This window comes from Gopherus flavomarginatus, chromosome 3 (assembly GCF_025201925.1).
Source record: "Gopherus flavomarginatus isolate rGopFla2 chromosome 3, rGopFla2.mat.asm, whole genome shotgun sequence".
NCBI lineage: Eukaryota > Metazoa > Chordata > Testudines > Testudinidae > Gopherus > Gopherus flavomarginatus.
The window spans coordinates 172648892-172664228 of NC_066619.1; the positions used below are offsets into that span (position 1 = coordinate 172648892).

A 15337-nucleotide genomic window follows, 5' to 3' on the forward strand; every position below is an offset into this window, starting at 1 on the left:
TACATTATTTTTTAAGGCAGAATATCAGTAGCATTTACTAAACAAGGTTCTTGAGAAAGGGCAAATATACACCAGTACTGTAGCCTTAATTCTCTAATGAGGCGGCTGCAAAGGAGGAAGTGGGTTGCTGAGGACCCCAAATAGTTTATTTTTTCAGTATTAGAATGCTATTAACTCTACAGCAATTTACCATAAAAAGCTCCATGACATTAGCTGAGCTATATTTTAAAACAATGTATGGTGATTATAAAGGAATCTATTGAAGTAGGCATATTTGAAAATTAAAATAGTCAAGGCTAATTTTTCTTCAAACAAATATGAAACTGTTAGATATAATCTCTCACTATTCTGCTCCATATAAGGGATACTTTATTAGCTGATTAGTATTATTGATACTTTATTAGCTGCTCACATACAATACAACAGAAATTAAGTTCACAGAGACAAATCAGATTGAAAAAGAAAAACCTAGTGCAGCCTCTTCTGTTGGATTTGGCTGAAACTCTCAGTACTTTAATTAGAACAGTCAGCAGAAAACATGTTTCTATAAATAGGGAAGTAACATTTAAAAGAATGCAGATAGCTTGAACAATATGAAGAAAACATAGCATGAGACTGTGGGCATGCAACTGTTTACTGAACTAGGCATTTTATCAGAAAAAGGAAAAATTACAATATATTTTGCAGTCTTAATTCAGAAAAAGAAAGGCTAAAGCATTTAGAACCAATAAATGGAGTATTGAAGAATTCTGCTGCTTTTATGGAGGAAAACAGTATCAGGTTAATGTGTGCCCCCTCCCAACCTCTTTCCTCTCCACTCATTGTAGCTGCATTCACTATTTTAATTCAACTTTGTCACCATAGAAATTAGAGAAGAAAGGTATCTAGGGTTACCAAACCCAGCCACATAGCATAGGAAGATTATCCCTATCTATCCCCATATTTATATGGCTCCCATTATGTTAAAATCAGAATATCTCCCATGTCTCTTCCTTCTTTCATAATCTGTTGGAGAACTAGCTTGATCAGTTGATAGGCTTATTTATTTTTCTGTGGGGGTGGCTGGGTGTGTGTGAGAAAAATTTATTAAGGAAAAAATAAGTCACGAGTTTTGCATTCCTTCTGAACAAAATATGTCCTTCATTTTTTCATGATTTCATTTCAGGTGACTTTATGCAAGCAAAATTTCACCTGTGTGTGAAATTTCATAAAATGGGGTTTTCATGTAGAAAAAGGCTAAAATTCAAATTATGACAGTATTAAAGTTTAAAATTTTAAAATCCTGATGCCTTCCCCCCCGCCACCGAGGATTGCTGAGTGAAAGAGCCATTTTTTAAGCAAACACTCCTCAAAATGTCAGACTTTCATGTATCTTGACAATTTGAATGAAATGATGAATTGCAGACGCTTTTTTCCCCTTAGATGTATTAACTTATTCTCTCACACTTAGCAATGTATGATCCACCCCTTCTGCCTCTCTAATGACATAATTATTTCAACAGAATAATGGTCAGAATAGTAGTAAAGACAAGGCTCTAAAGTGTGAGGAATTGTCAGTGTCCTGGATTTTGTGATTCAGTCTCATACTTGATCCTCATAGTCTGGTCCATCTGCCCCAGATATAACTGGGATACATGCATTAAACATTCTCTCACCTTGCCCCCCAAATAACTGGTTCATCCATCCACTAAGGGCTATGCTACCAACTGGCAACCACATTTTTTTTTGACTCCCTCTGCTTTTCTTCAGACTTCATTTCATTCTCTGCGTGCCTTTCCTCAAAAGGCCAGGGCATGGGAATGAATGTGGACTCTTGAACCTCCCTCTGTTCCCACCTGAGCAGGCTATTAAGACCTCCAGTTTCAGAAGGACCAGGGCACCAGAGATGCACCTGCATAGATTCCAGTAATTGGGCTCCTTTCTGTCACAAGTAAATGTGGCAGTAAGTTATTTTCCTCTCTCCATCTAATCTGCCCCACTTCCACTCCAAGCACAAAAGACTAGGATGTCTTGTGGTTTAGAACACACTAGCAAAAGAACAAATAAATGAGGAGGGTGACTGCTCAGTCACTGGCGGCAGAGCATCACCAGAACTCACAAGAGGGAGTGGGGGCACCAGCTTCATTGAAAGGAAGGCACAAAGTCATAAAATCTCAGGGAAGCTTGGGGGGACAGGAATTAGAGCTAGAGAGACGGGCGATAAGTAAAGGAAGGCAGAGAGTCTAGAAGGATTGGGGAATGGAGACTGGAAATGTGATGGCAGAAATTAGGGTGTCAGTCATAGCATTGGAAAGATAGAATGGCTAAAGCAGGCAACAACTTCCCTCCTATTCACTTTCCTGCAGATGTAACCCTTTCAATACTATTGATAATGATTTGGCATCACCTTCCCATTTACTTCTTAGCTGGCATAACCCCTATAGTAGTACAGACAACACCTCTTCCTTCCATTCTCCCAAACATTTCCCTTTCAGTGCCAGAGCACTGGCACCAACCCATTCCCAACACTCTCCCCAGCCTCTTTCAGTGGGACAGCACGTGCACAATTTACCTACCCCCCTACTCTGGGCAGACAAAAATAGAACTGCCTTAGCATCATAAAGATTCATACATACCTTTGAAAATAAGGAAATATCCAGTACATTCAGAACAGTCACTTATTCTGTACTTATAAAAGCAACTGAGAACAGTTATGAAATTCAACTTGCAAAACTTTTGAAATTCTATTAATTAGTAAAAAAGAATTCTCAATTTACTGGTAAATTTACTATCAAACTCTTATAAACTACCCATATCTTGGTCTTTCTCTGTTTCAAAACTATAGTACCATTGTAGTTTTATGGATACAAAGGACTTCTGTAGGTCACAATTCAGCTAATGTTATCACTTTTTGCATTATCCACCAATGTAAAGTGTTTGAGTTAGAGTGTAGTCTTTCCTAAGCAAGGAGCTTATCTTTTTATTCGCTTTATAAAGTTCATTTCAAATTGTTGACAACCATTTGGATCTTTGCTTTCACAGGCACTTTATTTGAAGAAAATGCTGTTCTAGTGTTACATGGCATTAATTCTGTGCTGGGAAGTTATTCTCACATGCAGTTAAACAGAAATATGGATTTGGCTAACTATCAAATTCAGCCACTGAAAAAGGTGCCTTAAAAAGTGGGGTCTGGTTAAAACCTCTCACTGGTTGTACATGCCTGGTGCAGCCATGTAATGGCTTGTCTACATTGGCAATTTACAGTGCTGCAACTTTCTCATCCCTCCCCAGCACAGCAAGTTTCAGTGCTGTAAAGCGTTCATGTAGACAGTGCACCAGCACTGGGAGCCGTGCTACACCCCTTGTGGAGGTGGGGTTTTTTAGAGCACTGGGAGAGCTCTCTAAAAAAAAGAGCCACACAAGCCATGTTAAAGCACTGCCTTGGCAGCTCTTTAGCATTCAGTGTAGACTAACTCTCAAAACATACCTCACATGACTTAATTTTAAAGGAGTGTTTTACCAGAAATAAAATATTTTCACTTCTATAGCACCTGCCATCCAATCATCTAGAAGCTCTTTGCAAACACTAAGCCTCAGAAGGGTTATAAGATTGGGAAGCAGTCTATTTTCAGATGATGAAATAGAGACACAGAATTTTCAGAGGTACTGAGCTCTCAACTCCTAGCAAAAACAAATGGAACTTTGGTGGCTCTGATAATCAGGATGAAAAGGTTATGGCTTCCTATATCCACACAACAAATCAGTAGCAGAGCTGGGAGCAGAATCAGAATCTGCAGTTTCCCATGACTTCCCATGACTTTCCTTACTTAAGGGCCCAATATATGGGAAGACTCCCCACTTCAGTGATCCGATTGTAAAGCACTAGATCATGTTTCATATCCACTATATTATGAAACAGATCTTGATTGTCACTAGGTGTACTTTAAACAAACAGGACAAGTCATCTGGTGATGAAAACACTAGCTATGGGTGAAACTCAAAAGTTTGGAGGATTGATTCAATTTGAGATGATTATCCCACAGTATCTAAATAGCTTGTCTGCAAGTCTCATGAAAAATTTTTTCCTGCCACTTCTTAGTTCTAGCTGGGTTGCTGATAATGCAAGACCACCACCACTTCATATTAGCACGTTATTTCTGGGTCCTGGCCAAAACTAGGTTATGTAGAAACATGTACAAATGCATAAAAACAGTCAATCTAACCACATTCATTTGTATATTTAAAAAAAAATCAGTTCTAGTGTTGGCAAAAAAAAATGTTCTGGACTGGTTGCCCAACCCTTAATAATTACCCTAAAAAGACAATTTTTAAAGTGATATTGAACACATAACATTTATAGCCACAAGGGGGCATTAAGGACACACCATGGAGACAAAATCTAAAGAGGTTGAACAAGGCCGTTTATTTGCTAATATGACAGATCTGTTGCAAACCAGCTGTAGACTGAGCATATTATCATATTACCCTTTTAAGTAATGACCATGGCCAAGATTTTTTTTTTTTAATATGGGTGCCCAATTTAGGCTTCCAAATCCATTTAGACACATAAATGAGAGACCTGGATTTCAGAAGTGTCAAGGACCCAGCAACTCCTGTGTCTTCAGTGATGTGGCAGATGCACATATGAAACTTCCACTGATTTCAGAAGGGCCCATCCAGGCTCTCTTCAGAGGACAGAAATTGCAGTTCAGCTATGATTCTCTGTCTTGTGGCATAGCAGCAGATACAGACAGTATTTAAATCAAAGAAAAGTTTCAGAAAAATTACATAAAACGAAAGGTATATAAAAAGGCATCAGGAATAAAATTTTGCACTCAACCCTGTGACAGTTTATGAATGAATTCCAGATATCCTTTTTTTACTTTCGGATTGTATCCGCTTTTCTCCATTTCTTGCCATCCTGAAATTTTGTGGAACTTCTTTATATTCCATTTATCACAATCACTGTTAATTCTTTAAGCTCCTTTTCATATATACTGATTGTCGCCTATACCTGATTTGTTAGTGCAGTGTGGTAATAAAGAATGGGCTATAATTATATTATGTAAAAATGTAAGGGTGTAATTCTACATTCTTGCATAGATTTAAGCTTAAAATGTTTCTGAATGAGATGAGCACTTTTCAAAAAACTGGATCCAATAAATTTACTACTTTCTTCGTATCAATAAGAAGAACTTTTGAGATACTCCATCTCTATTGTCTGAAGGCCAAAGTATGCAAGCAATTTCTGTTGACATATATGAGAATGGAGGGAATTTGAGCACTTAGCAGGCCTAATCCAAAACTACAATTGATTTAAAAAACAAACTACTCACTCTATTTTAATTCTTTATCATCTTAACAAAATGGGACCTCAAACAAATTGTACTGAATAAGAATATTGATTATGAGCAGAGCACTTGATATGTTCTATAGGTCAGTCATTAGCTAAATACCCTCCTAAATATCTCTTTTTGTTGTACTCTATCTAGGCTATCAATGGATGTGTTATTCAGTAACCTAACAGGCTACCAAGTGAAAAGCATAGTTTCTGATCCTTCCTAGAATGTTCAAACCACAGTGCTTACCAGTATATTGAAGGAGGTTTACTAATGAAGTTCACCCACATTTCCCTCCATAGACTTTGCTATTAGAAGTGGTTCAACTAAAAATAATTAACATGTCAGTTAGGAGATTAAGCTATAGCCCAGTAGTCTGTGGTTTGACTTCAAAGACATTGTGGTCCATGTAGATGAACTCAAACAAGAAATAAAACAACAACTTTGGGGATGTGCAAAGGCTGATATTGTACTAATAGGATTGGTTAGCTAATAATTGAAGGAACACTTCTCAAAATGTATGTCCTTGGGTTCAGCTTGTGAGCCACTCAAGTTCTGCCAGGAAAACATTAACCTTGTATCCATACGCACATCATCAGACTCCCCAGCCTAATGTTAAATATTTCTAGTGAAGAGAAATAAAATCGTTAAAATAAAAATGTCTAAAAAAAAAAAAGAGCTTGGCTATCATTACTTTGCTATGTTTCACCAGAATGTACTGTAAGAAATGCAGTCTATTGTGTTATGCTTTGATAATGCACAAAAATATTTTTCTGGTGTACAATTTTATAGTCATTGACCCCCTACACTGAAAAAGAAATCAGATCTGGATACTGTATATTTCATTTTATTTGTAGCAATTTTTCTAACAGGATATTTTTAAAATAAGAATGTCATTATTTAATTTTCTTTTTAGTGTTCACACTTGTCAAGGCATTCTAAAAAATGAGAGCAAATTTTTCACTCCAGTTACAGGTTAATTTAAACTATTAACACAATTATTGCCTCTGTGATCAGCTTTTACTGAAGGTTTGAAATAAAATACTTGAGTAGCTGAGGAAATGAATACAGAACAAATTAACTGTTAAACTCTGGGGTGCCCAGTATCCACTTTGCTTCCCCAAGAACAATATGAAATACAACAAAAACAACGTTGACCAGGTTAGCTGCTAATCTGCAGTTCAGTTGTACACAAACAAAGTTGTGTATTCCCACATACTAAACCAACATACTTGTGTAGATACTTCGGTTGGACAAACAAGTCCTGATAGGAAGGAATAGCAGGTCAGTCATATGACAGCACCATTTAATAATAAATATTGTTAGGTAACAGTGGAAGAAGTGTTGCTGTTGGAGTTTATTCACCTTAGCACCTGCTTATGAGTCACTGAGATTTGTGCCAATGGTTTATAAAAAAGGAAATAAATAAATAAAAAAACCACCAAAAAACCAACCAAAAAACAAACCCCCCAAACCTCTAAATGTATGACATCAGGCTCTCAAGCACAATGTTTGTATAGTGTCATCAAGATATAGTAACTAAAAATTTTAAATGTTTTATTTTTACATTTCCCATTTAGGAACTGAGTTTGCAGTACTGAAGCAGGTGAAGGAAAATCAGTGGGAGTTTTGCTTACAATAACACATTATACACAGCTCTCTTTTCATTTATCTAATATTGGTTAATGTGTGTGAATACACAAAAGTATGTATATATACCTATATGCATTACATAGTTATATATACACATAATACATACAGACCCAGGCTAACTTGCCATTAACTGTTTAGACTTTGAAATAATTTTCTTCTTGTTACATAGATATATGTTTTAAAAATAAAAATATTTCCATGCTTGTAGTGCTCCAATGATGTTAGCAGCTATTATTTATAATTTGTAATGTCATCATATCACAACAGCTTTCTTTTTCAGGTTCTTTTTTGTTTGTTTTAAAAATAAAATTACCAATACAAAATGTAAAAAATTGGTATATCAGAGTACATGGGAGGTGGGAGTACTTCAGGGTCATAGTACATTCATTCCCATAGAGCATAAAATGTCAAGGCTCACTTCCGGCTTCACCAGTCATGTATCGTAAGTTGTACCTTCATTAGCAAGAAGAAGAATACAGTAAACCACTTCCCACCATTGTAGACAGATATTGTAACTTTAAATTTTAGTATGCTTTTGCCCTCAAACTCCAGAACTCTAAAGATGAGATTTTTGTGGATGAGTGATAATTAATAACAAAAGGTGTGATGTGTTCTTTGGCACCTCAATCTCATAAGTAAACCAAACTCCTGCTTCTTTTCTTTCTCAGGGAAAAATCCTATCTATGGTGCACTCCTAGTACTGAAGAGTAGAATAGCCCTGTACAATGTGATGAATAGAAAACATGTCAATGGGTGTTTTATTTTGTATACAATTGTCTTGTACAATTGCACAAGAATTTGGTCCACTTATTCCCCTACAATCTAGTCCTTTTAAGAACTTTGGTTATAGCATTAATGTTGTGGTAAAAGAAAAGAAATCATCTGCTCTTTATTTCTTCATCTTTCTTTCAGGTGGATTTTTCATTGTCCTCTCCTGTCTTCTGAACTCGTGAATATTTTTTGCATGAAGATTTGAAGCAGCTAGGAGGCCAAGATATAGGCCATGAGAAGCAGCAAGGAACTGAGCCTTGTATATTCTTCTCAAAGAAATAAAATATCGGATACCACCATGCTCGAGAGAGAAAATTAGTCTGTGAAGAGATCTTCAAGTTCTATATTGGGGTGGGGAAAGAGTTGGAAGAAACAATTTAACAAGTTTAGAGAGTAGAACCAATCACATTAGCTGAATCATAAAGAAGAGTATAACAATTACAGTATATTTCAATGAAATTCTGCAAATAGTAAGTTTATTTAACCTGGAAAGGAAAACAGTTTGATGTGACTTGAGTATTCCATAGTCAGAACTGAACACTTTCTTTCTAACGTGTCACACAAAACAGAAATAAAGAGGAGACTCAAATTGAAAAGAAGTATATTTAAAGCCAACAGAAGGAATAATTTAAAAAAGGATATAGCCAACCTTTGTCCAATTTACTGCAGAAATGTAACTGGAATTTTTAAAAAGGTTGGGTAATTTAAGATCTCCAATAATGTTAGTAGCTACTGTTTACTAATTAAGATATGGTGTGGCCTATCTTATCTACCTAAAACAGTGATAAAGTATTCATGTTTAGAAAGAAGTTCGATTTTAAAAACATATGCATGCCAGAAATGACAGATTATTTTCTTCTTAACGTGGGTCCCAATTCAGGAAAGCACATAAGCATTTGCTTAACTTTAAACTTGTGCTTCAATTTCTGTAGAAAAATTCTATTTCTGCCCCAGATCTCATCTACTAATTTTAAGGCCATTATGACCTTTTCTGTGGAATTTACAAGGAGAGGCCATTATTGGGTTTATAGCAGCTTACACACACAAAATATGTGCATTATATATATCCTTTGCACTCACCTTTTCATTAGCCATTGAGTGGTACCACCAAAAGAGCCTTGTGGTGATATAATAAGCAACGATAACATCCACAGTGTAGTGTTCATGGGCAACAAGAATGCAGATTATACCAATGGCACTCATCAACCAGCAGATCAAATGATACCACCAAAAGTAGCGAGGTGAGTCTGTCAAAAGGAGAGAATTATACGTTTCTATAAATATCCAAGATTAACTTTAGAAGAACTTTTGAACCTATGTGATGTGCGTGGGTATGGAGAGAGAGAATCTCTGCTTTAGTAAAAATGCACTTTGAACAACCAAGAAAGTTTACTGATGCAGAGGTATCATCTGCTGAAATATGGCCATTAGGGCCCATAGACTTCAGCTGAGGAACTGATGAAGGTTAAGACTAATCTAAGCTTTCACTTTTAAAGCAAAGTAGTTTTTAGTTCATATTACTAAAGAAAGGACAAAAGTTGACCACTACGACTCAAAAGTTTGTCATTGTAATTTTCCCTAAAGATCATGGTCTAATTCAGAGTCCTTCCACCTTTTTGTGGAGAGAGGAACCAAGACCAATTCACAGCTGAGGGTGGGTGGTGCTGTCCAAGCTCCTATTTTGGATGTTAATTGCAAAATGCCTCCCAGCCAGCTACCTTCAGCTGAAACTGCTCTTCTGCTTAACATCCAAAATGGCTTCTGGCCACAAGAGGAGTAAGCTCAATAGCGTAAGAGGCAATCTATTCTAATGGGTTAGATGTGGAACTGGGAGCAAGGAATTCCAGGCTTTTAATTCCAGATCTGACACGATCTGTGGTTTTAGTCGACAACTTTTTTTCTAAATTAGTGTCCTGGTCTGTGAAATGGGGCTTGTATAATCACATATTGGAGTACATTGTGATGATTTGTTAATGTTTGTGAAGCAGTATGCAAGTGCTAAAGTTATCCAGAATGCCCGCAGCTGGCAGTTTAGCTGGAAATTTTTCCTTGAAAAATGCTTTTGACGTTGGCAACAATGGATCTCATTACAGACTACACTTCTCTTGGAGTGGGAGGCTGGTGGTGGACCCCCAAAGATTCCAATCCCACTTTTTATGTAAAATGAGTCTGTTCGGTTTGGGGTACTGTAAATACTATGTCAGTGATCTTACTCAAAGAGGCTGACCCTGCGCATAATGTTACCTAGTCACTGTAGTCAGGACTCAGTTATGTTTTGGAGGAGGGGGGCGGGGGGAAACTGAAAATCATCATAGAATCCCCCCCAAAATGCTAAGGCTGAGTCCACCCCACTGATTTGTGGACCAGGATTTGGAGTCATATCCTGTCATTTAGTTGAGGAAGCAAGCTCCAGACAGAAGAGATTCTCCACACTAGTATATTTTCCCCTGTTCTGAGAGAAAGCAGCATGGGGTCAGGAGAAAGCTCCCCTGGCCTTTCCTGCCTATGAGTAAAATGAACCGACAATAGCCAAAGATGAGAGGATAGGTAGCGGGGGGACTACACCTAGAAATAAACAAGGTCTCTCACACAAGAAACGTGCCTGATCAAAGAGACCAGCAGAGCATATTGCAAGTAACCTCTAATTCAAAACAATGATCTAGTACATGCTCTTGTTTAGAAGACTACATTTTCCTAATTACACAGGAAATAGAAATGGGTACACTATGCACCTCTGACGTACAGAGCACTTTGATTACAAAGCAGAGGAATTCAGATGGGATACACGGCCAATTCGTAGGCAGCATTTACAAAGCTTATTATAGGTACAGTCTGCTTTTATTCTCCCCCACTCTTGCCCTGCTATTTAAAGACATCTGAATTATGCTACTGTACCAAAAAATCTTTAAAAAGAAGAGTTAAATATATCTTGTCTGTGGCATATATTACAGGATAAGATTTAAATGATCACTGTTAAGCTGTGATAACACACATACGTACAGAAAGCAAATCGTGTTGCTACCTACTCTTGGAACATTAGGCTGACTGCCCTCTGTTCTTCTAGCAGTTTTGACTGATTAATTACACACAATACCAGAAAATTTCATAGTACAAAGACTTAGACTTAATAGTTACCATGCTATAATCCTTTGTTGGTTACAGAAATAAAAGGTCTTATGTCCACATAGAAGTTCTCGGTCTCTCTTTACACTGTCAGGTAACATTGTTTGCCTAATCATCAAATGATGGGACGTTCTTTTACAAAAAAGAATGTTTTAAGTTACCCTGTATGCTGAAGTTAGAAAAATAATTTAATGAAGTCTAACGCCTCAATCAAAGTGCTCAGGAAATCAGCAATGAAATAGGGACAGATTCTAATGTTAGATACATGCCATGCCGTGAATTTTAAAGAAAATGCTACTGTACCGACATATGGCCAAACAACTAGCCAAATTATTGAGGTCCGAGTGGTGCATTCTCCATATTACAGCTTACAGTCTGGTCCTCAGTTACATAATCTTTAAACTCATACTGGGAGACTCCAGATGCCACAGAGTTCCCTACTGCCCTCAGGAGTTGGATTTTTGACAGACCACTGTAAAATGAGGTTATAAAAAAGTATCCTCCATTGTGCAAGCCAAACTCAGCACCAAATTCAGCACTGGGGTAGGCAGGCATAATTCCCATTGAAGAAATTCCCATTTCTCTCTCTCTCTCAAACAATTAACTAGAGGATTATTTACTGATATCACTTCTGTTTGAGGTAAAGACAGATAGTCACTTCGCTGATTCAGCCCTTCTCTCAACCTTACCTTCACCGTCCCCTTCCCACATCATCAGTCTCCCAAAACACACAGATGTTTGCTAGTGGTACTTCTCATTCCAGAAGCCACGTTCTGGAAGGGTCAAGCGCATTTTGTCAAACTGTGTATTGCAGTTTTGCCATTTATTGTATGTTGTAAAAAACAAAACAAAACATGTATGAATACAACAAAGTGGTTTTAGCTTAAGTGCTCTTCTTGTAATAGGCACCAGCAACACAACTGTATTTAAATACTGTAACTTACATTCCTTGATAAACAGGTAGGTGAGTGTTAGCACTACTGTGTGACCACTGAACAGGAAGTCTCCACATAAGATATGTGATCCAGTTATGGACAGACCACCACCAGAAATCAATCGTAGGATCCTCTGCACCTTAGCCTGTGAATCTCCATTCAACTGGGAAATGAGAAAAATTCAAGATGATGAAGAACATATGTTTGGACAAGAAGTTTAAGTCAACTTGTGCTTAAAAATATAATAATGAAAAGCTCTATCTACTAAAACATCTGAATTGTCTTTGTCTATTATTTATGTATTTCTCAAAGATAATAGCATGTTTACCAGAAAAAAAATCTGTCAACAACCAAGGCTGGACATTACAGGATTAGACTAGGACAGGGATCAGCAACCTTTGGCATGTGGCCCGCCAGGGTAAGTACCCTGGCGGGCCAGGCCAGTTTGTTTACCTGCCGCGTCTGCAGGTTTGGCTGATGGTGCTGGGAAGTGGCGCGGGCTGAGGGATGTGCGTGCCGCCCTTCCCGCAGCCCCCATTGGCCTGGGACAGCGAACCATGGCTAATGGGAGCCGCCATCGGCCAAACCTGCGGACGCAGCAGGTAAACAAACTGGCCCAGCCCTCCATGATGCTTTTCCTGGCGGGTCGTGGGCCAGAGGTTGCCGATCCCTGGACTAGGACATGCTTCGCTGGATTTTAAACCTTTTTGTTTCTTGTTTTCCAATCAAAATGTGCACGTCCTTCATAAAATAACTGCAAATCTTTCTGTATGCATTATATAATATTGATCAGTATATTTCAAAAGGGTGGACACATTAAGAATTGTGTAAGTGCATATTACATATTTGTCATTTGTGTGACGTACCCCAGAACTCTTTCAAGAATGGTGACATATGCCAGTATCTGCAATATTCTGGGGCAACCTTATGAAGTTACGTTAAGCCTTATTGAATTTTTAGGAGGAACAAGGAGATATCATGAACTTCAAAAGACTATGTTAAACAATACAGCAGACATGATTGATCTTTCGGGACAATGTGCGTGAAGTGGAGTTTCTAAGAAGTACCTATGAACTCAGCCTTTGAAGCTTTGTCCTGAACCGGAGACTTGTCGTCTGCTGATCACCTGTTGCTCTGAGGATAGTTGAAAGACCCAGTTTGGTTTCTTCAGGGAGCAACAAAGAGAGAACTTTTGAATAACTAGCCTGAGTTTAAGCTGACTCAGGGCTTTCTTCCTGATCCAGCAAACAGACAGGAACTCTGGTCCATGGAGGGCTTGAATCCTTAGGGAAGGACTTCGCCTCCTGAGGCCTCATAAGACTGGGTTCTGAACTGAAGCTGTTATGAACTTGTGACCACAAAAGAGAACCCTTTGGGAGGTTTGAAGGACCGACCTGTCAGAGCCCATGTTAGAGGCAGTTGGAGTGATCTCTAGTAAACTTATTAGCACGTGTGTAGGTTCTTTTATTATTTTATTTATTTTATTATGTTTTCACCATAATAATAAATATGCTTTCATAGGAAGTGCTATGTGGTAACTTGCAACTGTTGGCAATTACAGTTAGCAGTCTCTGAAAAGAAAGCAGGAGAAGCCTGCTTAGGCAGCTTGTCTTTTGCTGGGGATATCACAGTATAGTCAAGGGACCGTGCAGCCTGGAAATGCCCTAGTCAGGATGGAGAGACACACAGGTCTCTATCCGAGAGAGGCAATGGCTAGGAGCCTGGAAACCTGAGACTTGGTGCCTTTGCTGGATTACTAAAGGGAATATAGGTTCCATTGCCCTGAACTGTGAGAAATTATTCTAACAGAACCAATATAAATCATCATTGTGCGAGGTGCTGCATGTAAGTCATTCACTCTTTATCCAGAGCGGAGTAAAGTGTTCACAAATCAAGACTTCAGCTACACGAAATTTGCCTAATTTGGGGCTTAGTTAAATAGTCAAATGTCAGCCTAGGTTTGTTGACATGTTTATAGGCGTTTCAAATACACTTGGGCTGATTTATAGTTTCTTACTGATACCGTGCAAACGCCCAGTTTCATATCAGTTTTCACTAAGATTAACTTGTTGTAGGCTGGGGGGAGAGGGCAGGGGCCAAGGGAAGACATGAATCCACCAGAATCAAAACTGAAGAAATGATTCACACACTGCAAACCAACCAACCAAATTTTGCAAAGCTCTAGAGTGTGCCAGAGTCATACATTTTAATATATATTCCCCAGACAAGTTCATCCCCGGTTTAACTCCAATTAAGACAAAGCAATTATATCAAGAATGAATATCCCCCGCTCATCCAATCTCTAGAATAGCCATGAAATATTAATTCATTGAACTGAGTTGCTAGTGAGAAATTCTGCTCCTCCAAAGCTGTCCCGAGTAACTCTAATATTTGTTCTGTTTTTAAATTGCCATATATCCAATTTTAATTGCAGCATTGGGATGGGATGAATACTGAAAGCAAAAATCAGAAATGTGCAATTTAAAATACAAATTCTACTGTAGATGCTGCAATGTGCTAATGTTAGTATTAGGAAAACTTCCAAAAAGCAACAATTCAACGGTCCTTAACATGTCAATAAAGAAGTCTTTTTAAAGTGGCTATGGAATCTTAGTTTGGCGACCTGGAGTTATCAAAACAGAAACCTAAGCCAGTTCTCCACCACCACCACCACATACAATCAGGTACCAGAATAATTTTAGTAAAATAATTTAACATTTCATATATACATAATACTATTTCACTATGATTAAAATTACAATCATGGTGTGTAAACTTCTCAAAATTCTCAAACTAAGCAGAATTAAATGTGGTCTGTACTTGGCTGCGAGACCTCCAGTGATCACACGTTACTGTGTTTGTAGTGTGTGGTACTGTGTTTGGTCCTGTCTACACTAGGAAAATGTATCAATTTTTTTTTTTTTTTTTGCTTTTTAAATTTGCTTGATGTTGATAGTTTAGTGTTTTCATTCTTTATTCTACACTTCTTCCAAGCATTGTGGTATTGCTGCTTTTTATACATTTTAAAATTCAGACCCATAACTTAAAGAAATCTGCATCTGTTTTACTTAAGGTAGCTTAAATCTGACATGGTATGAACTAAAAATAACGATATAATTTGTGAAGTGGGTACTCTCTGAGACAGATAGCATAAGCAGATTTCTATCCCATGTCAATACTGTATAAACAATCAAACAACTTTATTTTATAATGTGCAAACAAATTTGTGTGTACATAAAAATAACTTCTTTGGAGATATTACATTCAATTTTGCCAAGGCCTATCTCTGTTTAGTAAGCCAAAAAGAGCTGCTATTGTGTATTTGTTAAATCTTATGAGCAGTTTTTTCTTTTGTAATTCATTGACACTGCAAAACATGACAGCTTGAGTAATGTAGGTGGATGATAAATCTTCCAGCTGTTGTTATCCAGTTAAAATAAAGTAATTTAACTAACAACATGTTTGGCTAAGCCAGTTCTTTTACTTATACGTTTACTTTTTCCTATAAATTTGTTTCGTAACAGGTGCATCACCACT

At 37.6% G+C, this 15337-nt stretch overlaps 1 protein-coding gene across 3 annotated transcripts in view; it reads right to left on the minus strand.

Moving 5' to 3' along the window:
* Window positions 1-6159: 6159 nt before the first annotated feature.
* SGMS2 (sphingomyelin synthase 2) overlaps window positions 6160-15337 on the minus strand; it is a 67700-nt gene continuing 58522 nt past the window's right edge. For all 3 annotated transcript variants that reach the window (XM_050944527.1, XM_050944528.1, XM_050944529.1), the window contains exons 4-6: window positions 11810-11963; window positions 8823-8989; window positions 6160-8083 (exon numbers count right to left, since the gene is read on the minus strand). In XM_050944527.1, the coding sequence (XP_050800484.1) occupies window positions 7880-8083; window positions 8823-8989; window positions 11810-11963 (525 nt within the window). In that variant the 3' untranslated portion in view covers window positions 6160-7879. The remainder of the gene's footprint in view (window positions 8084-8822; window positions 8990-11809; window positions 11964-15337) is intronic.